The sequence below is a fragment of the Nesoenas mayeri genome, assembly GCF_963082525.1.
Source record: "Nesoenas mayeri genome assembly, chromosome: 3".
NCBI classification, from domain to species: Eukaryota; Metazoa; Chordata; class Aves; order Columbiformes; family Columbidae; genus Nesoenas; species Nesoenas mayeri.
The window spans coordinates 3811880-3836713 of record NC_137544.1 but is presented as its reverse complement, the minus strand read 5'-3'; the positions used below and the strand labels follow the sequence as shown (position 1 = coordinate 3836713).

The following is a 24834-nucleotide window of genomic DNA, read 5'->3' as shown; positions in this document are numbered from 1 at the left end:
TCCCTGGGTAGGTGGTGCTGGGGTGGGAGGGGAGCGATGGAAGCTGTCCTGATTGACACCCATGTCTTGAGGGAAGGGCAAAGTGGTAGAATCACAGAACAGTTTGGGTTGGAAGGGACTTCCAAAACTCATCTAGTCCCATCTCTGCCATGAGCAAGGACATCTTCACCAGCTCAGGTTGCTCAGAGCCCCATCTGAACAACTTATTTCCTGCTCAGCAAGCCAGAAAAACAAAACAATCCCAACCTCAAAAGCCCCAGTTCTTTAGCTAAGATCCCCAGAGGCTGTCCTAGGGACAGCAGGGCATTGCTGAGCTGACATGCACATCAACACGAAAAGGCTGAGAGAGAAACCCTGAGAGACCACACCAGGAGGTGCTGGTTTTCTCTATGAAATCAGCACTCTGACAGACTTCAGACTTGCAAGAATTTCACTGATTCAATAACAAATTCTGGTCTTGAGTCCATTTCGCAGGGGCTGTTCACTAACCTGAGCTGACATATCAATGAGTTTGGGGAGATTCAGTTGGCTTCCTTCTTCTGTCTTCAAGTAATCAAGCAAACACCCTGCAAAAGAGGAGAGAACTACTGTGACTCTTTCAAATAAACCTGGGCATTTGCTTTCCCTGCTGCTTCTCTGAATATATACAACAAATCTGCCTACATCCCAGAGAAAATCTGAGGAACCACAGTGGATGTCCACTGGAAAATCTTCCATTAGGAAAGTTCCCAAATGCAGCCCTTTTCCCTACTCTATTTTGCACAGACCTTTTGCAAACTTCTGGCCATTCTTCACTCAATGCCTTATAGGCAAGAGGGGCAAAAGTAAGGACATTTTCACCATGAGAGGAGTAAAAATCTGAAACAAGCTTCCAGTAGCAACAGTGGAGATGAGAACTTAAAATACTCTTCAAATGGAACATCACCATCTTGTGAAGTGGCTTATGAAATATGAGACCACAAAAGGCAGGATTTCATGGCTCTCAAAGTCCTTTCTGGTACTAGAAACAAACTTCAGCATTTCATCACTCAGCATTTCTTCTTACAGATTTGGTACAATGGTCTCCTCCCCATTCCCCTTATGATGAGAGTACTAGCCAGCTCGTTGGCCTGATTTTGCAGAAACCTAACCAAAAACCTCCACAAGGCTCCTCACCATTGGCCATGTACTCTGTCACAATGTAAATGGGCTGCTTTGTGACTACTGCATATAGCCGGACCAGTTTGTTATGCTGGAGCCTCTTCATCAAGTTTGCCTCTGCCAAGAAGGCATCAGGATCCATGCTGCCCTCCTTCATGGTCTTCACAGCCACCTTGATGTTGTTCTTGTAGTACCCTGCAGACAGATAATGATGCATTGAGGAATTCTGGCTTCTTTACACACTATGTCAGGTTGTGCAATAAGGAACAGAAGAGCTTGTGGATCGGGGAACAGAAAATGTCAGTAACAACTTTCAATTTCCCTGCAAGAAATGAAAGTTAAATCTCAATACCACTGGGCTCTAAGCAAGCAGCAGGTATGAGAGGAGAAGGAAGAGATGTGACACAACTGCCAGCCCATGTTATTTCATCCAGGGATCATCCCTGCTCTGGATGGTGGACATCCATTCGATGAGCCCATCCTCACAATCTGGCAAGACTCCTGGATGAAATCCCTGAGACTTCCCACCATCTCAAGTAACCCAAATACCATCGAGAAAGCCAGGACACTGCAGTCAGGATGTCGACTCGGTCTGGTCCTGTCCACAGTCTCAATTGCCAAGGCAACAGACAACCACAAAGAGGACACAAAGGAAGCTGAGCTCACCCCACTTCCTCTCCCACTGATTTGCAGTGGGCAGAAAGTCATAAGGGATTCAAATCTGGGTTAGAAAGTGGAACAAGGAAGCAGAAAAGTGGGATGGTGTCACCCAGCTACCTTGCTGTGTGTAATCCTACAAGCATGCCCAGGATTCCCAGGAAGAATGAGAGCATGTCTCAGGAGATAAGTATATAGTTCAACACACATCACATGTATCTAACCTGTGAAACCCATGGTCATCTGCTGATCTGTGCAAACACAACCTGCCTAGTCCTTCTCAAGAATATGACATCTACTGCTGCGTGTGTACCCATAAATACAACACCCTCACACATGGCGTGAGCTGTGGTGTCATCCTATGCCTAGACAGGAGCTGGACTTGATGATCCTTGTGGGTCCCTTCCAACTCAGGACGTTCTATGATTCTATGCTTCTATGAAATATGAGTTCATACTTTAGGATACTAACGCCCAGACTAATTTTGTCTTGCGGAAAGAGGAGTTTTCATCTCCTCTGTTTATAGAGTTCTTCCCTGGAATGGGAGAATTATACTTACCCATCCACACTTCCCCAAACTGCCCACTGCCAAGTTTCTTCACGAGCTTCAGAGACTCCCTTGGGATCTCCCATTCGTCCTGTGCCCAGGGTCTCTGGGGAACCAAGGATTTGCAGGGAGCTGTGAGCCGCTGGCACAGGCCATCCCCTTTCTCTGTATGAGGATGAAATACAGGAGAGTTCAATGGAATGGACTGAACTTTCAGGAGGTCACAACACTGACCTCCTCCTCCACATACTCATGCTAGGAAAAAGTCGGACCATGGGAAACCTCCACAACCACACAAATGTTTCAGCCACAGGGATGAAAGCACCCAGAATTGACCAAATTAAAGGAAAAAGCTCAAAGGGAGACATAAGGAGCAAATTATCCTGCACAGCAAGTCCAAACCCTGCTTCCCAAGCATCCCTCCTGCATAACCCTTCAGCATTCATCTATTTCTTTCCTGGTGGGAGAAATTCACTGATTATAGGGCTGTGGGCAGAGCTCACTTTCACAATACTCTAGGATGAAAGATAGGACAGTGGTGACCAAATTCTGCTTGGGGAAACACATCTGGCCCATTGAAGCAGATGGAGTGGCAGTGGTGGCTTGTAAGCCCATCCTCCCTCTGCCCACGTGCCCACCTTCTGCTAGGAGACAAACCCAAGAGGAAAGACAAGCAACTTACGGCTGTAATGATGGATTAGATCTGGCAGGCTGGAGAAAGTCATCCTGGGGGAAATGTAATATCCCCCACCATCTAAGGAGCGGATCCTGTAGTGTTTGATGATGTCCCCATGTGCAGAGTCGCTGTCCCTGACGGATAAGGAATAGGCACCTGGAGAACAAGCAGAAGAAGGAACTGTGAGGTCAAGCAGCACCGTACCAGGGACCAGCTACCTTCTCTTTCCATGACTGACAGACATCTCTCTCAATCCTTGTTCATGTCTTCTCAGGGCACGTCCCCCCACACTGCAAAGTCACGGGCTTAGAATCATTGACTCACAGAATCATTTTGGTTGGAAGACACCCTCAAGATCATCGAGTCCAACCATAACCTAAATCTAACACTAAACCATGTTACTCAGAGCCTCATCTACACATCTTTTAAACACCTCCAGGGATGGTGACTCCACCACTTCCCTGGGCAGCCTGTTCCACTGCTTGGCACCCCTTTCTGTGAAGAAATGTTTCCTAATGTCCAATCTGAACCTTCCCTGGTGCAACTTGAGGCCATTTCCTCTTGTACTGTTGCATGTTACTCCATGCTACAACCTCCTTTCAGGCAGCTGTAGAGAGTGAGGAGGTCTCCCCTCAGCCTCTTTTTCTCCATTCTGACCCCTCTGCTCAGTTCACTCAGCTGCTCCTCAATAGAATCATAGAATCATTTTGATTGGAAGAAACCCTCAAGATCATCAAGTCCAACCATAACCTACATCTAGCTCTCTCCAAGGGAGGTGGAGAGGATAAAGGTTCATCAGAGCTTAATTGGGCTTGTTTAGGTTTGGTTAAGACCAGCCTATTCCATGGGCAACAGCCCCAAGGAAGAAATATGGCTATCAATAGCACATCTCCAACCAGAGCAATCAGACACTCCTTAGGTCACGTTGGTCTTCCCACAGCTCCACACCACTCATCTGAGTTCTCTCACCAGTTTGTACAAACACATAACTGACAAGGAGATAAACCACCTTGCCAGCACGACCAGAATTTCAGTTAGTGGGAGAGGTAAGGTTGAGATATCAGGCATCTTCCAGCCCAAACCATTACATGATTCTGTGTGCCCCTTTTCAGCATTATCCAAGGTCCCCATGTCCCTGTTGTCCCCTAAAACCCTTGTGTCAAGGTGAGTTGTTCAGCTGGGAGATATAGAAGGAGCTACAGAAGGGGGGGCAGAATTGTTATGTTCAGCCATAAACATGACTCTGGCTAAACCACATCTGGATTCGCATCTGGGTTCAGGTGCCTTTTGACCTCACAGGAGCTACTCATCGATCTACCACTCCAACCTGCTGTTCTCTCCTTATAAAGGGTTTATAATCTAAACCATGAGGTTGTTTTTTGCTGTGCACAAAAAAATCGCTAGATGTTGCTACAGAGCAGTATCTTCCAGCCTATGTCAGTGTGAATTTCAATACAGCTTAGCAGTGTGGGGTTTTTTTCCCTTCTATCTGGATCATATTTCCGGAGTAAATTGTTACAAGCCTGCTGGGCTGTAAAAAGTCTAAAACATCACCCAGGTTCATAGACTGCCTTTTTTTAGTGTTTGAAAATGTGAAGTTATATATGTTAAAAAGTACATCTTTGTCACGTAGGCTCATAAGCAGAATTGGGGCCTTTCACAGTCACTCTGAAACCCTCATCCTGCATGTTAGGGGAAAGTTCACTGACATAAAACACTCACTGGCTGGTGTTTCTCCATTGCAGCATCAGCAGTTGGAAATCACTTGTGTTTTTAAAAGAGTAACAAAAAAACCCACACCCCTGTGGATATTTGCTCTGTTGCAGTAATTATAAACCTTTACAAGCAAAATTTTGGAGAGTCTAAAATTTTTCCAGGTGCTAGCAGTCATTTTGAGGGGGACTCCCTTTCTGCAGAGACCAGACTATGAAATATGGTGGCATAATGCTCATGGAAGACCTGCTGGTTTTAATGGAAAGGCAGGGAATCTCAAGACTGGAAGCACAGAGCCTTGGTGTCAAGAGCAACATCCTCTCAACAGAGGATGCTATTCTGAAACCCTTCCCCTCACCATGAGCATCAGGTAGAAGACAGACTGAGGGGTCCTTGAAGCTCTACCAGTCCTGCAGCTGAATATCTGAGAAACAGCCTAAATTGCAAATCATAATAATAACAATAGTAGCAACATATTATATATAATAATAATATAGAATCACAGAATGGTTTGGGTTGGAAGGGACCTTCAAAGCTCATCCAGTGGCACCCCTGCCATGAGCAGGGACATCTTCACCAGCTCAGGTTGCTCAGAGCCCCGTCCAGCCTGGCCTGGGATGTCTCCAGGGATGGTTCATCCACCACCTCTCTGGCCAACCTGGGACAGGCTATCACCAACCTCATAATAAAAAAAATTCTTCCACATGTCTGGCCTGAATCTCCCTCCTTTAGTTTAAAACCATCACCCCTTGTCTTGTCACAACAGGCCCTGCTCAAAAGTCTGTCCACAGCTTTCTTATAGGCCCCTTTTAAGTCTGGAAAGGCTGCAATAAGGTCTCCCCAGAGCTTCTTTTCTCCAGCTGAACACCCGAACTCTCTCAGCCTTTAATATTGTTGTCATTATTATCATTGTTATTGTTGTTATGGTTATTATTAACAAGTTCTGTTATTGTTGTTGAGGGTGATGATAGTATTTTAATTTCAAAGTCATTGAAATAACGTGCAGGCCAGGCTGTAGCCCATCAGAGAGGAGCGTACATGGTACAAGTCCAAGATGGGGCTTTGCACGCCTGGGACGTGGCTTAGGGTATGTTACAGTTCAAGGCCTGCTAGAGGAAGGAGCCAAACGTGGTGTGAACCCAGCTGCACTAACAACAAACAGCCTTGCAGAAGGAAGCACAGGAATTAATGACCAACATGTGTGCAAGTGGGTGCCTGGGGGCTGAAAGTCAGCAGAGGAGACCTGATCTGTCTGTGAGCATGGTTGCACCCATAATGCCTGCTTTTCTGCACAATCTCCTTTCCAGACCCCAATGACCCTTTAAACGCTTCTGCATCTTTCAAACCAGTGATAAGCAGCACAGAGCGGTGACAGGGACTCCAGGCACCCTCCAGGCCAATCTATCAGCTACCTACTACCGGCATTAATACCTATCCCATCATTAGAGCTAATGACTGTATTTCACTCCAGGTCAGGGTTCAGGTTGCTGGAGTGAGTGTGGTAGAGCTGTCCCTGTCATTAACTTTGAATGGTTACTGTTCCCTTGGGAACTGTCATGTCACAGCACAGCGTTAAGGCTGAAAACTTCAATTCTCTCTTCTCCCAGTGAGAGCAGCAAATGAAAAATGTTAAGTGGAGACGGACAGATGGCAGGACTCCTCCTTCCCTGATGATAGCCATGACAGAATTATAGAATAGTTCAGGTTGGAAGGGACTTTCTGAGCTCATCCAGTGCCACCCCTGCCATGAGCAGGGACATCTTCACCAGCTCAGGTTGCTCAGAGCCCCGTCCAGCCTGGCCTGGGATGTCTCCAGGGATGGTTCATTCACCACCTCTCTGCCCAACCTGGGCCAGTGTCTTACCACCTTCATCGTAAAAATGAAGCCAAAAGGAGTTCTTGAGTATTTTGCCACCCTCATTGTAAAAATGATGGTTGAAAGGGGTTCTTGCTCCTCAGCCACAAGGGACATTCACCGGTCCTACAGTCTTGCATCACAGACCGGGGCTGACACACAGAGGTCCACACCTGCACTTGACACCAGCTCAGAGCTGTGTGAGCACAACCAAATCTTGCCCTGAGCAGTTCTGGGTGTCAAGCCCTCCTGTTTTGTGTCTGGGATCCCCAAACCATCCTACAAGGGCTTTCAGGTTCTTTCTGTTTAGAGTGGCAATTTTTGTATGGAAAAGAGCAACAGAAGATGTAAAGGGTGGGATTCATCTTTACATCACACCTAGAACTGATTCAGTCACCTAAATATGGGTGTTTGGTACTACTTGATGTGCCCTGGGACATTTGCATGGGCTTGGCAGGCATGGTGCAAAACCACAACTCCTGGTAGAACACCTGGAGATGACTCTGAGACGTTCAGGGTTTGAAAACCAAATCAAGTCCCACCAGCTACAGTGGGAGCTCAGGCTACTGTCACGTGTTATATCTACATTTTGATGCCTGCATCTCATACTGAGTCCTACCACATGGGGCATCTCAGATAGTTCAGAGGAGGGCAACAAAGCTGGTGAAAGGTCTGGAGCACAAGTGTGATAGGGAGCAGCTGAGGGACCTGATGGGTTCAGCCTGGAGAACAGGAGGCTGAGGGGAGACCTTGTTGCTCTCTGCAACTGTCTGAAAGGAGGTTGTAGCATGGAGGTTGTTGGTCTCTTCTCCCAAGTAACAAGCAATAAGATGAAAGGAAATGGCTTCAAGTTGCACCAGAGGAGGTTTAGACTGGACATTGGGAAAAATTTCTTCCTGGAAAGGGTTGTCAGACATTGGAACAGGCTGCTCAGGGCAGTGGTGGAGTCACCATCCCTGGAGGGGTTGAACAGATGCATAGATGAGGTTCTTAGAGACATGGTTTAGTGCCAGTGTTGGGTCAATGGTTGGACTCAATAGTCCTGAGTGTCTCTTCCAACCAATGATTCTATGATTCTGTGATCTCCTGTTTCTGTAGGTCTCACCAGTCTTTTAACTCCTTCCTGATGGGAAACCCAGGAGCTCAGCTGGATACGGCAACTGAGCTCTTGCAAGGTTCCTCCTGCCAGGATCATGGATGTAGGAGTCTTGCTGTGTTCCAGGAGTTCATGACTCAGCACAGCTCTGTGAGTGCATTCCTACATATTTCAGAGTCATTGTATTTTTGGAGGAAGATTTTATTTTCAGCAGCTTCTGCAAGGATAGCTCTCTGCTGATGATTTCACTGCTGGTCTTCTTCCCACACTGTCTTGACAAGGACGCATCTTCCCGGGGTGTTGAATGTGCTTTTCATGGCCTCTGCAAAACATTGGCTCAAAGTGAAGCCCCCAGGTTTTCAGATCTTCAGCATCTTTAACCGTGAGCAAAATGAGACACAGCTTAGGATGGGCCATGAATAGATGCTGCTCTTAGGGTGCATAATGTGTCTCACTCTGGCTTGGACAACGCACTATGAGACAACCACCCTTCTGTGCACCAGCTAAGGGGGCTACAGCCCTTAGCTTGACTCAGTACTTGGCCGTGAAGTTCAAATGTTGCTGAAGATGTGCAAAGTGAACAAAAATATACATAATGGAGGAGGAAAATAGGAAGAACCTGTGGGGTTTGAAGGACGGTGCTAATTCCATGGCATTGCTCTGAACATCTCGTGATGGGTCACGGGATGTTGTATGTTAGTGAATGCAGCTTCATAGCATATTTGAAGATGCAGGGCTTTCTGTTTTCGCCTTCTCTTTAGGTGAGGAAACTAAGGTTAAGACAGTGTAATGGTGTCACCATGGCCATTTTGGTGGCCTAAAGCTCAGGGTATTCAGGTAGAAGCTGATTCCATAGGATGATTCAAAGGATGAAGTGTTCAAAGGAATAACAGCCATATTTTAAGACAGAATGCTAAATATCAGAAAAATCACAAGTAAGACCTAATTTCAGAGCAGAATCTGATTTCTGAACCATTTGGGACTAACATGTGGCTTTCATGGAGTGGAACATGGAACATTAACTGGAACACAGGAGGTTCCATTTAAATTTGAGAAGGAACTTCTTCACGGTGAGGGTGGCAGAGCCTGGCCCAGGCTGCCCAGGGAGGTTGTGGAGTCTCCTTCTATGTAACCCACCTGGACACCTTCCTGTGTAACCTCATCTGGGTGTTCCTGCTCCATGGGGGGATTGCACTGGATGAGCTTTCCAGGGCCCTTCCAACCCCTGACATTCTGGGATTCTGTGAACATGTCACATCTGCTTATGAAGAACATCACACACCTCCAGCTCAGTCTGCTTCTAGACAGCAGATCTAACCTGGTTTCTTCTCCTCGAATCTCAGGACTCCACCACCTCTGTACAAGCCCTGTGCAACCTAGAGTCACTCACATTCCAGAGAATTGCAAGGAATTATTTTATCCTGTGTGTGCTGCTCCTGTGTAACAGAAGTAGAGATTAATTCTTCAGAGCAAGTGTAGGGAAAGGTCTGATGCCATCCATGTGTGGCATCTGGAGTTGTCACAAAGACTACAATCATGTGTGGACAGATAGCCTCAGTCCTTTCGAGATCTTCAGATACAACACACAAGTGTCTGCTGGGCTTCTGCACAGCATTTGTGTTCACAGAATCACAGAATGGTTAGGGACCTCTGGAGACCATGCAGTTCAACCTACCTGCTAATGCAGGGTCACCAGAGCAGATCACACAGGTGGGTCCAGGCAGGTTTAAATGTCTCAGAGCAGGAGACTCCACACCTGCTCTGGGCAGCCTGGGCCAGGCTCTGGCACCTCCCAGCAAACAAGTTTCTGCTCATGTTCACATGGACCCTCCTGTGTTTCAGTCTGTGCCCATTGCCCCATTGCACCACTGAACAGAGTCTGGTTCATCCTCTGACACCCACTCTTGAAGTATTTCTCAGCATTGATCAGATCCCTCTCAGCTTCTCCACACTGAATAGACCCAGTTCTCTCAGCCTTTCCTCATAAGAAAGATGTTCCCTTCCCTTCCTGGGTGCAATGCACAGTCACCCCAGCTACCCAAATATCCCAGCAAACAAAGGGGAGAAGTGGGAAGGGGATAAATGAAAGAGTAGCATGTGGTGACTAGTCCAAGCCTGATAATTTCAAAGGCACCACAAAGGCAGAGGGGAAACCAATACCCAAGCAGAACAAGTTACTTGTAAAGGGAGAAGGTTCTTCAATGTGTCCTGACCTGATAATGTTCCCTAAACATTCTGAAAACTGCAAATCTGCATGCAAAGCAGCCCTCCTACTTGATATCAGCTCAGCAGGGACATGTGGAGGTGAGCCCAGGTGTGGGCAGGGAGGGAAGTAATAGAACCATAAAATCATAGCATCATTTTGGCCGGAAAAGACCCTCAAGATCATCAAGTTCAGTTTTAACCTCACACTGTCACTAACTCGTGTCCTTGAGAACCTCATCTTCACATCTGTTCAACCCCTCCAGGGATGGTGACTCCACCACTGCCCTGGGCAGCCTGTTCCAATGCCCAACAGCCCTTTCCAGGAAGGAATGTATAAACCTCCCCTGGTGCAACTTGCAGCGATTTCCTCTTGTCCTAAAAAAAAAGTCCAAATAGACTGCTATAATGCTAATACATCATTCCTGCCTGGTGGTTGAGGGAGAGAGCTACAGGAAGAAGAACATCTGGTTGCCACACTTAGCATATTAGATATCACACCAGTTCAAGACCAGCACTCCCATTTGGATCTATTTGCATTGCTAGATTCTGTTGTTGGAGGTGGCTGAAATGGCCAGTTCTGCAACACGACCAGGGCTCAGACTGTATCTGTGAATAAATTGCACCATGTTGGAGCCTGGTCTCCAGCCCTAAGGTCACATCCACATCATGAAACTATCTCAGCCTCTGAAACAGTGGTTACACTCAAAATCGACTATTGACACCAGGGCAAAACCTTCACAGAGACCATGTGGATGACCCAGCTGTTGCATCCAGGCTCTGGCACTATTTAATTTACTGGTAATTGTGTAATCACAGAGGAAGGGCCAGACACTGCCCTGAGGACCTCCCATGTGAATGGGAGAAAACAGATACAAGAAAGAAAGAAGAGATGAAACCGTAAGTGAGAACTAGTAAAACGGAGGACCCAGTCTATCTGTTCCCATGCTTACTGTTTGACTAGGGCCCTGTAGAAGTATTTGGGAAGCAAATCAAGGAAAAGAAGCTCCCATGTTACTTCAGATGGATGCTCCAAGTCTCTACTGATCTTTTAGGAAGGCACAAATCACCTTTTCCTGTGTGGCAAGGAAATATTCCTACATCAATTTCACAGGAAAGAAACAAAAGCACAACAAAACTGAAGTACTTTCCTGAACTACCTCAAGGAGCTGGTTCAGAGAGGAACCATGGATCCACCATGAGCATAATTTCCTCCATGTTGTAAGCACACTCACTGGGCCAGAGGATGCAAGGAGATGAAAGTAGGAAAGAAAAAATATGAAATTCCCACAGGACAACCTAAACTAGATTCCAGACTGCAACTACACTGTTAAGGATTATGGTTAATAACTATATCCACTGCTCAAAAAAAAAGTGACCACAATGCTCTTGCTCTGCCCTTTCCATCCACATTGGATCATGTCTTTAGAAGCCAGCCACGTTCATAGGGAAGGAAAGTGGATGAAGTTCACCTTTCCTGCTCCAGTCAGTCCCCTTCCAAAAGTCTTGGTTTGCATTAATTCCCCCTGCTACAGACTATCAGGAAAAATCTGTTTCCTCCAGGAAAATGTTTCACCAAAAGACTTTTTCCAAAATTCTGCAAGTGGCTGTTGCAAGCAGAATAAATGTTTCTTCAAGATTGCCTAAAAGAATTTCAATTTGCCAAAAATATAGTAACATTTCCTTGGGGAGAAAAGGAAAAGAAACGCCTTACACATTGTTTTGGAAAGTCTTTTTTGCTTATTTGTGGTCCTACATCTCTGCCATGAACTATGGTGACAAGAGCCACCCTTACCACAGCCTGAACTACGAAGACAAGCAACACAATCTTTGCCCTTTAAATGCCCAGCTCACTTCTACATCCCCGCTGAGCCTGGTAAGCACTATTTTGCCCAGCCAGATCCAAGAAATGCTGTCACAGCTGAACTCTGCAGCTCAGGTCTGAGAGGTTTTCCAAGCTGTGGCAATAATAAGTAGTTATCTATGCTCTGAGGATCTCACCTTTGCTGGTTTCACTCTCTCGGACAAGGAAAGAGCCAACTTTGTTACCAGAAGACAACAGCAGCCGTTCAGCATCTTTTCTGCTCAGAGTTTTGAAATACCACCTGGGAGAAAGAAAAGGCAAAATTGTTGTCTAGAAAGGAAAAGCTCTAAAAATATCCAAATTCTTTCCAGTTAGTTATTTTTTTTATTGTTATTGTTACACTCTGAAAGTGAGGGTTGCTTTTAGCAGCAAATAGTGTTTTATCTGCTGGAAAGCACCAGTAATAGACTGTTCTCAGTAGATTAACACCAAATTTAGGTCACTTTGGGCTTGTTTCACAGCCTAGCAATTCAGCCAAAGCAGAGAGCAGATGGTGTGCACAGCACCCCATACACAAGAGAAGGGAAAGCTCAACCTCCAAGTCATGCAGAGACCCACAGCTCACCTGGCAAGTGAGTAAACCCTGAGCAGTGCCCATGCAGGCTGCAGATAAAGCAGATACATGGGCTGTAGCCTGAATATAAAATGCCTATTTCTGTTTCATTGTACCCTTTGAATACAAAGAACATTTATGTGTCAACTACACTCCTGTGCTCTGGATTTGCTGGATTCAGTGATGGTTGTGTCCCTCCAAGAGAAGACTGCAAACAGGGCTGATCATTTCTATTTAAATGCCATAGAGGAGAATAAGTCATGGAAACAATTTCTTTTGCTGTTTTTATTACAAGCATAATAAACTCTTTTGGCTCAAGTCTTTCTTACCATCCTCTTTGCAGGGAGCCAAACACAGAGGCTGCATCTGGGCCAATGAAACAAACAGCACCAGTCTGTGGGTCTGGGTGCTGGTACTCAGTTGTCTGCCCCATTAAACTGTTGATGTGGTCCCTGGCACACTTGACACCTGGATCAGCTCACCCTTCCCCAGTAATCCCCAGTCCCAGTTTGCATATGGACACTCATTTGGAGCTGAGAAAGTTTAACACAATTTGTGTGGGTGGACTGGCCCAGTGGGGCCAGAGGATGATCCCTGACACTGCTGATTTACCAGTGTAAACATAAACTTATGTTCTTTCCCCTAAATCCTTATTTTCCCCAGTGGGTGCAATCAATGGGACAGGAATCTTTCCTACTTTCTCCATAGCAACCTCACCCTCCTTGATCTGCATCCCCAAGATTCTCCTGAACATTTAGGCAGCGTTGTTGGGGATGATGAAAGACCTCTTGCCATCAGGCCCAACACCAACATCTTCCTCCCGTCAAGTAAAGCTGTTCCTGTAGTTTATTGAGAGACTGAACTCTTTGGGAAAGGAAAGCCCTGCATCAGCATTCACCATTCATAAGTTTTCACACTTACTTTTCCTCTTCCAAACTGTCTACTTGTGCGACGAAGTTACTAGGGATGTAGCCTTTCCTCCCGCTGCTGAGGGATTTTGCCAACCACCAGTCCCCCTCACTGTGAAGAAAGTAGAGAAGAAAAGGGTGAGTGCCCAGAGGAGTTTTCACAAGATAAGGTTGTGGGCACAACATGTTTTTTGGGGTTTTGAGCACTGTAAATAGGCTAGGACTCCTTAATCCACTCTACAGGACTACCAGGTTGAAGGCTGTTTGTCTCTCACGGACTTGTGGAGGTGACAGTCTCTTTTCATGAATGCAGAGGAAGCAGAAAGTGACCACAGACCCAAACCTTTGCTACGTGCCCCAGGTGAGAGGGGGGAAATCTGGGTCACTGTGGGTTTATTTTATCTTTTGCACAGGGTCATCCAAGCTCCTCCTTTCTGCTCCTTCCTTCCTCTGTCAGACACCTCACTGCTTTGCTCTCCCACCACTCACTCAGCCACCAGCTGTGACCAAAAGCCACCAGTCTCCCCTGCCCCATGGATTTCATGGCATCTGGGTGAGAAATGTCACCTCTGGAGGCCACCTCACAGAGAGGTCAAGGATGAAGAAACCCTACAAGGGTAAATGACCAGGGGACCTAAACCTACCTCTGCCCTGTTATGGACTGGGCAGATGGACTACCTGCTGCCTCTTCTCTCGTGAGCTTGAGAAGAAGGTGAAATGAAACCACAAGCCTCTCTGGCTCGATTCTGTCCTTTCCTCTGACTACACCCAACCCACATCCTTTGCAAAAGCACCATCAGCACAAAATACAGAACAGGAGTTAGGTTATTGTTGTTATTTATGCTACTTCTGCACCCACGCACACTGACAGTGAAGAAGGTCCCCTTAGTATCCAGTCAGGGACACTACCCCATCCCAAAGTATCTGTAACCCAAGGAAAGCATGGAAGTCTCACCTTCTCCACTTTGCAGAGAGAAGACAGTACTCAGAATCACACTCTGGATCAAATTTAAGACACAGGCTTGGCTCCGGTGAGCTGCGAATTGGTGTCTGAACCCCAGGTCCCCTCCTTCCCCAGCCTCACCACGCTCATCTTTGAACGTCCCTCTGGCAGTGGGTCACTTACTTGGAGAGGACTTGGAGTTTCTCCCCCTTGACCAGCTGCAGGTCACGGTCACTTGAGGCAGGAAAATCGTACAGTGCAATCACAATTAAGTTATCTGAAAGAAGAAACAGCACCATTGAATCCAGCTGGTTCCCTGCCGAGAGGGTGGTGCACACCTGGGTTTATGGTGGGACATTTCACCCCCTGCACAGAGGGGCTGTCAACCCCCACATCCTTCAAAAGCCAAGATTTCCACCAACCCAGCTTTCCTGCCAACCACAACCTCTGCTCGGGGACTAAAGCTGATTCACCGCGGTGTTTCCTGTGGATGTGTTTTTAAAGCACTCCAGACCCCCCTATCCACAAAAGCCCATGTGTCAGCAAGAAAAAAGGGTTTATGTGGAATAAGAAGGGTCATAAATAACCTGTCAGTGTTTGACCTGAGTTTTACACAGCAGTAAATGAATACTGCTGTAGCAACATTTCCCAAGGTCACTCTGCGATTTGACTCAAAAAAGATGAGGCTTTATTGATAGAAAAAGGTATGAAGTTGTCTCAGTTTCTGTTATTCAAGCCCATTTCCAGGATTTAACTCTCCCTTTGGATGCTCTCAATTCAGACTGTACCTTGACATCCCTTTCGCACACTATTCATTGCAGATGTGCTGCCACACTTCAGTCACGCTGCTGCTTTCTACCCAGTATTCCTATAGCACCAGGCTGCTCCACTCAGCTGAAATTCCCATGGGGGTGGTGTACACTCCAGGATGCCCTTCCCTCCCTCTGGCCCTGATGCATTTTAGATACTTCAGACCACAAAACTGGTACTCCGTGTCTCCCATTTTCATGGAATTTTAGAGTAGTTCAGGCTGGAAGGGACTTTCTAAGCTCCCCCAGTGGCACCCCTGCCATGAGCAGGGACATCTTCACCAGCTCAGGTTGCTCAGAGCCCCGTCCAGCCTGGCCTGGGATGTCTCCAGGGATGGTTCATCCACCACCTCTCTGCCCAACCTGGGACAGGCTCTCAACACCGTCAGCATGAACAATTTCTTCCTCATGTCTGACCTGAATCTCCCCTCCTTTAGTTTAAAACCATCATCCCTTGTTTTATTGCAACAGGTCCTGCTCAGAAGTCTGTCCCCATCCATCTCTCTTTTTGGCCTCTTTTAAATATGGAAAGGCCACATTAAGGTGTCCCCAGAGCCTCTCTTCTCCAGCTGAACACCCCAACTCTCTCAGCCTGTCCCCCAGCAGAGCTGTTCCAGCCTCGGATCATTTCTGTGGCTCCTCTGGCCCCTCTCCAGCAGCTCCATGTGTGTCCTGTGCTGAGGACCCAGAGCTGGACCAGCACTGCAGGGGGGTCTCACCAGAGCGGACTAGAGGGGCAGAACCTCCCTGGACCTGCTTTCCACTCTTGCAACCCACCTGAACTGAGCCTCTGAGCAGATTTTCATCCTCATCCCCAACCCTAACACGTTGCTTTTACTCCAGCTATGTTGATCGAGCCTAAACTTCGGCACAGCAAAATGAACTTTCAGTCTCTGGTGCACACAGGCTGTGCTGTGCATGGCAAAGCTGCCACCCGGTACATGTGCTGCGAGGTTGCAGATCTCTGTGGGATGGAGCTGAGTCGCTGCCTTTGCGTGCCTGGGTTGTGCCAGTGCTGCTGTCCAAGAGACTGTGCAACCGTTCACATGTGATCTGCGGGCTCGCAGCTACTGAAGCAGAAACAAGCAGCTATTTTTGGGCAGATCAAACTTTATAAGGAGTATCAGCGCACACACACTGACGTAAAAATCAAATCAAAGTGCAATGGTGAATAAAGAAAAATAGAATAAATGAAAAGAAGAAGAGAGAAAAAGAAAAAGAGGGGGGAAAATGAAGAAAAAATAAAAGGAGAAAAAGGAAAAAGAGATTAAAAAAAGGAAAAAAAAGAATAAAGAGGAAAAAAGAAAAAGAAAAAATAAGAAAAATGGAAAAAAAAGAAATGAGATAAAAAGCAAAAAAGCAACAAGTGAAAAAGAAAAAAAAGGAAATAATACAGGAAAAGAAAAAAGATAAAAGTAAAGGTAAATAAAAGGAAAAAGAAAAAGCAAATAAAAAGTAAAAAAGGATAAAGGAAAAAGAAAAAAGAAAAAGGAAAATAAAAATAAAGAAAAGGAAAGGAAAAATAAAAAATAAAAATAAAAATAAATAAAAATAAAAATAAAGAAATAGAAAAAGAAAAAGAAAAAGAAAAAGAAAAAGAAAAAGAAAAAGAAAAAAGAAGAAAAAAGAAGAAAAAGAAAAAGAAAAAAAGAAAAAAGAAAAAGAAAAGGAAAAAGAAAAAGAAAAAGAAAAAGAAAAGAAAAAGAAAAAAAGAAAAAGAAAAAGAAAAAGAAAAGGAAAAAGAAAAAGAAAAAGAAAAAGAAAAAGAAAAAGAAAAAGAAAAAGAAAAAGAAAAAGAAAAAGAAAAAGAAAAAGAAAAAGGAAAAACAAAAGCAAAAACAAAAGCAAAAAGAAAAAGTTAAAAAGGAAAAGAAAAAGAAAAAAGAAAAAGAAAAAGAGATAAAGACAATCATTTGCTGTGGAAAGGTTTTAGTTTGCACAGCCTAATTAATGCACTGAGAGCGATGAATGGTCTATAAATAGCATTTTTCAAAACAGACGGTCAAGCCACGGTCTCTGTGTGACCTTTTCAAATAAAGCCACCAGCAAGAGAGCCAGACTGGCCCTTTGTCATCGCAAGATAACATGTCCCTGGGGTACTCGAGTTTTGTGTCTGTGCAAGGACCAATCGCTGCTCTGCTGGCGATTATTTGGAGAGGAGGCAGGAGAAAGGGTCAGTGTGGGGTAAATGCAGCTTTGTAAACCAAAGCTCTGAGCAGTTCCCTCCAGGCTTGCAAGGAGGAACTTGGAGATCCAGGAGAGGTTTCAGCAGGGCCTCACGTTCTCCTACGTATGGGGTAAAGGTTGATTTGTAACAAGGGAGAAGCCTTTAAGGTCTGAAAATAGCTTTCATGGTTAGTGGCTTCCCCTGAGGGATCTCAAAGCGTTTGCACCCAAAACTCTTGCTGCCTACTTGTGGAGGTTGTTATCACACAGCTTCTCTGGCATGAAAGGTTTTGGGGCATGTGCCTACTGAAAGGTGTCCACAGCAAATGTTTTCATCCACATGCACTGTTCTGCTCCTCTTGGAAGCAAGACAACGCAGTGGTCGCACTAGAGCTTTGAAAAACAGAAGTAAAAGTGTAAACGTTTTTGAGCACAGAGTGGCTGTGTGTTCTAGAAAATAAAATGAAAAACATAGTTCTGATCTCAAAGCAACTGATATAGGTACAAATAAATGAAACCAAAAGCAAAAAGGACAAGGGGGAGAAAGAAAAAGGAGCAAATATAGCAAGGACAAAAAGGTTTTATATGCTGAAAAAAATATTATGATCACCTCTTATCCCCTTCTCAACACACATGTTGAGAAACACCACACACTTAAGGGAGCCAGAAGAAAAGCTCTCTCTGCTCAAGCCAGTGAGACTTGACATCTCATGATGAAAGTGACTCTTCCCGTCTCCAAGTCTGTCACCCCACTGAGAAACAGCGTCGATAAAACTTTCTTGGCCCGTTTGATCGAGTTAGGTCATGAGTGACTCTACGGCAGAGAAGCCGTCGGGGCTGCTAGGAGTGACTGCTTTGCAGATAGTGCCGGCAGCCCCGACACTTTGATTAGAAGCCAAATACATCTTGGCTCAGAGCTGCTGTCAGGGAAGTCAGATACCAGCTGGGTTTGCATAGGCTGAGTGCCAGTTTGATGGCTTAATGGAAATAAGTCAACCAGCCTCCCCATCGCTGCCCCATCATGAAGGTCTTTGCGACCATCCCATGGCTACGAAGCCACGCTGAGACTGTGCCAGGGTGTTCCAGAGGACCATGAATTGGTCTAGAGCCATGTTAGGATGATCTTGGGGTGAAGAACATGTGTTTGCCAGTTGGGTGCACTGAACTGTGAGTTACTTCTGCTGAAAATGGGTCCAGTATTCCGTTTCAGCACAGCATGGGATGGTTCACCAAGGTAAACCTGTGCTAGAAAAGCATACCTTCAAAACACATGGTGTCTGGTGGTGCACCAGCCTTGTTGCTGCTGTCACCGAGAGGAACATCATTCGGTACCATGAGTGGAGATACAGAATACTGTGGGCTGGGACTGCTGCATCTTCCAGCTGGCCAGCATGCCCAGATTTGACGATGTGGGAGATGTCTCCTAGGATATCCAGTCTTGAATGGCAAGTTTGCTTTTTGCCAAATACCTTTCTGCCTTGTGTTTTGACATAGTGAATGTTTTTGTGGATTACTTCTGCTTTCCTCATAAAATCGTGTTGGACCCAAACTCATGACTTTATTATTGGGAAATCTAAATACTTCAGGCAATTCCCTCTGATCTTCCTCCTTCCTCTTACTTTTATTTGCAATGCCCATTTTTGATGAGAAGTTTTAATTTCTCACTGAAAGGTCAGTGTTTTCAGTAGAAACAACCCCTTCTTTTCCCAGTTAAGCTCAAAACCACGTTTCCAACAGCATTTCTTTCAAACTCAAATCTGTATTCAGGGGACAACAATAAAAACAACTAAGGGCTTTGATGCCAATCTTGAGATGCTTCAAAAAACCTCAGTTTCCAGAGTATGCTTAACTCCCACCCCTGAAAATCATACTATGATTAGCCAAAAGCAAGTGAAAAGAGCTGTATGAAGTTGCTGTTCCTCAATCAGAAGATACTTTGCTGTGCCAGGAGCTTTAGAGGTGCAGAATTAAAGGTAATTTTTGACCCTATAGAGATATAGAGTCAACCTTAAAGACACCAGGAGTGTTTGGAGAACCATGATAAAATGAGTGAGAGACTCACACGATGGAAGAACCCACCCCAAGTGCAAAGCAGCTTGGCGATGCTGCCAACACCACAGTCAAATCCAGATGTATAGACTCCTTGCCTGCCTTTGTGTTACTTCAATTAAGCTAAGTAGTCAGGAGGAATGAGGGGTTTGTTAACAATAAATATATAACTAAATAATTTATGAGGCAGCAGTGAGAAAGCTTGAAACTGTGGAACAAGTTGCACAACACCAAGATTAGAAAATAAAAATGGCAAGGAATGAAAAAAAAAGAAGAAAAAATAAAAGTAATAAAAAGGTTTTGATTTTACAATACATGCCGTATACTTCCGTAGTCAATAATTTTGCCTGATTGAGCTTGAAGTGCTCCCACAGAATATAATTCAGGTATTTGATTTTTTCATATGATTGAATTGTCTGGGTTTTGTGCTTCCTCTGTCAATTCAATTGAATTGCCTTCTTTCATAAGAATCTCCCAGGTATCTCAAAGATCTTGCATGGTTCCTATCAGCCCATTTTGATACACAGGACAGAGCCAGACATAACATCATTTCTGGAAACTCAGGCACTGGTACAGAAAAATAAGAAGTTCCCCAGACTGCCAGTGTGAATATTCCCCCCAAACTGGAACTGAATCTGACAAACCAAAATATTTTTGAGAGCTGAAAATGGTTAACATGCTACTTAACTCATTTTTTAGCATCTTCCCACTTCTGTCTTCTGGCATGAAGCAGAAGTAAAAGCTGCCTCCCTGAAGATAATTTCTGTTGTGCTTCCCACCAGAGTGAGAATGTTGATAAAAACCTGTGAAAAACTGGCACTGTCTGCTTGGTTGTGGAGGTAGGAAAGCACAGCAACTTGGAAATGTGCCATGAAAACCATTTTGCAGAAGAAAACATGGTTTCTGGAAAAACAGTGCTTCAACAGAAATGCACCCTCATTCACATGGTTGGATAGCTACACCTCCCACAAACCTGATTTCCATGACATCAACTTTGAAGAACATCTTGACATTGCAGGAATTCCTCTGTTTGCCCCACAGCAGAGACTCTCCCTCATCATCCATAAGACCTAGGTCTGCTGTTTCATCCATCCCATTTATTTGTCACCCCACTTTTTCCTTTCCTCATGCCCTATCTGCCCTAATCCTACATATTCACCCATGTGAGGAATCCTTGTGTGTTACTAAACGCTTTCTTCCAAGCTTCACCTATTTTTTCCCTCTTCTAATTCTCCCTCTCTCATTAATCTGCAAAACTTCTTTGACATAAATATATAGAAATTACACTCGGAGTCTGGGCAGAGGTAGCCGAGGGCTTTCTGCTAAAATCATCTACCAAACACCATCTGTGACCTGCAGATAATTGCAGAGGTGGATGAAGCCAACAAACAGTCTCCATGCAGGGGCCCTGTGCATCCTTATTTTATGCTCTTTCCTTTCTTCTCCTGCTCTTTGTAGTCTGCCTGGGCTCTCTGATTCCTGCTATTTTCTCTGAAATTTTCAGCCGGCTGGATGCAGCATCCACAAGTTGTCACGCTGCAGACAGAGAAATCTCACACAGTTGATGTCTCAGATCTCACTTTGCTCAACCAGTGAAAAAGGAGTCCTTTTCCCTTTTAATTTCTTTGATGAGTAGGGGGAACTGGCAGCTACAAACAGTTAGTGATGTAAACTGAATCTTCCGAAACACGCTGATAAACTCCCCTCCTGGCAATGCTAAAGATACAGAAACCGCAAGCCTGCAACATGACGACTTGTTCTCAAGACTTGCTGCTGAGGGACCACCACCTTGCAAAACCCCAAGGGAAGGTGAAGAAAACAGCAATTCAGCTAAGAATCTTACCTTGTACAGAGGCTTGGTTTAGATGAGGGATGTTGATAAATTCTCTGCCCTTTGATAGAAATAGAAATAAAAAAAAATAAGACAATTATTACTTCGCTGTGTTTGCAGGAAGACCTGCTCTCAGCTTCAAAAATGAGTGAGAATTTGATCCAGACCCCACTGTAGTTAGTTAGTAGTCCCTGCATCTGGCTCCATATGTGTCATGATAGTTTTAGAACATTTTGCCGTGATGTGTTCATAGCTGTCGCGGCTGTCGGCTTGAATAATCCTTGGCTTCCCTCTGAATAAAAGCACAAATCTGCTACCCACTCATTTAGACCCTGGTCTATCTAACTCTTGTTTGCTGGTGCCAGATTTCAGATCAATGGGGGATGAGAAATGAATGGCTCCATTGAGAAATTACAATTGCAATATTATTTGAGGCAGAAAACCCAGGATACTCTTTGCATAATTGTCCCAAGGCTCATGAAATATCCTTTGCCCAATAAACAGAGGCCATGACTATATTAGCAAATTAAAAATCAGCATGGTACTGCAACTCGTGTAGGCACACTTTGAAAATGTTGACATGGTCTCTAGTTTGGTTTGGCCCAGACCCTGAGAGTGGCCAACCAACCACAAACCACTCCTAACCAGCAGCTGGACTCAGATCAACCACCTTTTTTGTGGGCTAAGAGTTTAATATTATGGCAATGGCCAGGTGGACTGTGTTGGCCCCTACCCAACTCCAAATGCCAATCCTGTTATCAGTCCAATGAGAAACGTCTTTACTTTGAGATGCTAGAGCCTGGTCCAGGCTGCCCAGAGCAGATGTGGAGTCTCCTTCTCTGAGACATTCAAACCCGCCTGGACCCACTTGTGTGATCTGCTCTGGTGACCCTGTGTTAGCAGGTGGATTCGACCAGATGATCTCCACAGGTCCCTTCCAACCCCAACCATTCTGTGATTTGGTGACACAGTACCTAGTGACTGTAGTGGGTGTTTGACTGCTGCCAGGTATTTTTATACACATACAAAAGGAGTGAACTACAGACGCTGAACTAAAAACATCTACTGTTTTCAGCTCACACCACTCTTTGATTCCTACTTGGTAGCAGTGTGGGGTGGGAGAGCTGCTAACCCACTGTCCTTTCTAATTTAATTGAAAGAAACATGGACTTTGTCTGACATGTCAGAGCTTAGTGCCCGTGGCAAAAGAAAAAGTGAGTGTCAGAAGGTGATTGGTGATACTGTATTTACACTGATAGCAGCTGCTCTCCAGTGAGCTGGAGAGAAGGAAATTTAGGAATAAAACATCCTCTTGGTCAATCTGATATCTTCTGACACAAATTTGGACTCCATAACCATGGGAGAACTCAGAAATTAAACTAAAGGAGTGAAAAATATCTCCACCTCTCATCAAAAACAATTACAGGCAATTCCTTCACCCTCTCAGCGCCCAAGACCTGAGATAGTTTTCACCTGAGAGTTGCACCTAGAGTTTCTCTTGTGATGGCTGCTGGATGCGGTGCTGACAAGGGCAAGAAATGAGAAAACGACTTCACGATCTCTGCACAGCAACAGACAGAGTGATTTCCCAGGTTTAAACAAGGAGTCTGTCGTTTGGGGTCTCCTAAATCCTGTCCCAATGTCTTCCTGATCTGTGTCCATGTAAGGAGGGGCCATATGAATCCAAAGGGAGCAGCAGATGCTCAGGGTTCCTGATTCTCACCGCACCAAATTAGCTGTAGACCCTCTTTGGTGAACCTGTTGTCTTCCCCGATGGTAAAGTTTCCACTGCGGTTTGCAGCTTTGAATCTTAGCCTGAATCTGACCAATCTTTGTGTTGATAGCAAGTCAGCAGCATCAGCTTGGGTTGCAGACTGCTGAGGGCAGCAGCCCTGTCTAAGAGATACAGGGATCAGCTTGGAGCTCTTGTGACCAAGTGATGCAGGGCACACGGGGTAGTGGCCTCTGCACCTTCTCTCCCTGTCTCCTGCCCTGTTATCCAGTCCAGCCCATGCAAATAATCATGGTAGGCTCAGCACGCCATAGCCTTTCAGAGCACCACCATCCCTAGCCCACTCAGACAATTATCATAGAATAGTTTGGGTTGGAAGGGACCTTCAAAGCTCCCCCAGTGCCATCCCTGCCATGAGCAGGGACATCTTCACCAGCTCAGGTTGCTCAGAGCCCCGTCCAGCCTGGCCTGGGATGTCTCCAGGGATGGTTCATCCACCACCTCTCTGGCCAATCTGGGACAGGCTCTCACCACCCTCAGTGGAAACAATTTCTTCCTCGTGTCTGGCTTGAACCTCCCCTCCTTTAGTTTAAAACCATCACCACTTGTCCTATTGCAACAGGCCCTGCTCAAAAGTCTGTTCCCATCTTTCTTTTAAGTACTGAAAGGCCACAATAAAGACCACCCAGACCCTTCTTTTCTCCAGGTTGAACAACCCAGCTCTCTCAGCCTGTCTCCATAGCAGAGGTACTCTATCCCTCTGATCATTTTCATGTCCGTAAGATACCCTCAAAGATCAAATGACATCCTTTTTGGCAGAGAAAAAGCCTAGAGCAAGTAAAGTCTGATATAACAGTTCACCCCATAAAAAGAAGTTTCTGAGGGAAAGCCAGGCATAAATATTTGTTTTCTGCCCTTTGATCATTTCCTGATTGATGACCAAATTTTAGGAAATAGAAGCACTCAGTCTCCTGTTGGCACACACAGATATTGCCTGCATCACTTCGGACACTAACCTGGTTGTGGAGGATCCCAAAAGGACACAAAACTGCAGACTTACCTTGGGTGAGGTGAGAGGAGGTTTACTCTTGTGTTTTGGGTTGCTTCCAGAAGGGTGTTTCTCATTGGACGTCAGCTGACTTTTGCTCCCAAGCAACCCCATCCTGGAAGGAAGACCAGAAATTACTTTTTTGATGAGACTGCTCTTGGGGAAAGGGGCAGAAACTGAGGGTAAAAACAATCTTCTAATAATGAGGAACAAGTTAGAGAAGATGAGAATGCAGGGCAATGGGACAATGGAGAGAAGAGTCTAAAATCATTCTGTCTACAGTCCTCCTACAACCTTGGACCTTGTGAACCGCATAGTTTCTGTTCCCACACAAATCTGCTGTTTGAGACTTTGCAGATGAAGCTCAGATAGGCACTGTAAGTCAACAGATAAAATTAGCACAAATGACTGCTTTGGATATGTCCCCTCTCCAATGCAGCAAACCCTAGTTGGCATTGAGTAAACTTGCTCCAGTGCTGAGTGATGCTGCATGCATGCACTGATGCAAGGAGGGAAGAGGGAATGCTGGAGATCATGGTGAATATCCCTGTGCTGAGCTCTTCAGGTCTACCAGGGCTTCAGGAGGGTCACATAGTCCCTGGACCAAGAGCAAGCCCTACTCATTCCATTCTTCATGCTCAAGGAGCACAGACACACACTCAGCTTGTCCACAAAGGCATGAGACCTCATGCCACACTTTGGAGGACTGCAAGAAGCTTGAGGAGTCAAATGTGGCATAGCTTGTATCCGTCCAACCTGTAAAACATTGGCCTAGGGCTTGACTCATTTGTCCATGTGCAATGTTCCAGCACCCCTTGATGTACCTTCACAAGGTATGGGTCTCCTATACATTTTGAATTTTGCTTCCCAATCCCATGTGCTTGTCTCAGATCTCCTGGACATCTGAAGGATCACTGGACACAAATGAATCAAACCCTTTCCATGGACTGTTCTCTGGTCCACACTAGGGTTTCCACACTTGCACTTGGGGGCTGGTTTAACTATCTGCCCAGAAATGTAATTTCAGCTCTGGTTAATAATTCTA

General features: G+C 45.4%; 1 protein-coding gene across 1 annotated transcript in view; it reads right to left on the bottom strand.

Moving 5' to 3' along the window:
• Nucleotides 1-23903, bottom strand: part of BLK (BLK proto-oncogene, Src family tyrosine kinase) — a gene marked incomplete at both ends in the record, with an annotated part of 29391 nt that extends 5488 nt beyond the window's left edge. The window contains 9 exons of the mRNA XM_080340954.1: nucleotides 490-566; nucleotides 1156-1335; nucleotides 2357-2509; nucleotides 3027-3176; nucleotides 11888-11991; nucleotides 13225-13323; nucleotides 14338-14431; nucleotides 21022-21070; nucleotides 23802-23903. Coding sequence (XP_080197080.1) covers nucleotides 490-566; nucleotides 1156-1335; nucleotides 2357-2509; nucleotides 3027-3176; nucleotides 11888-11991; nucleotides 13225-13323; nucleotides 14338-14431; nucleotides 21022-21070; nucleotides 23802-23903 — 1008 coding nt within the window. The remainder of the gene's footprint in view (nucleotides 1-489; nucleotides 567-1155; nucleotides 1336-2356; nucleotides 2510-3026; nucleotides 3177-11887; nucleotides 11992-13224; nucleotides 13324-14337; nucleotides 14432-21021; nucleotides 21071-23801) is intronic.
• Between the last annotated feature and the right edge of the window lie 931 nt (nucleotides 23904-24834).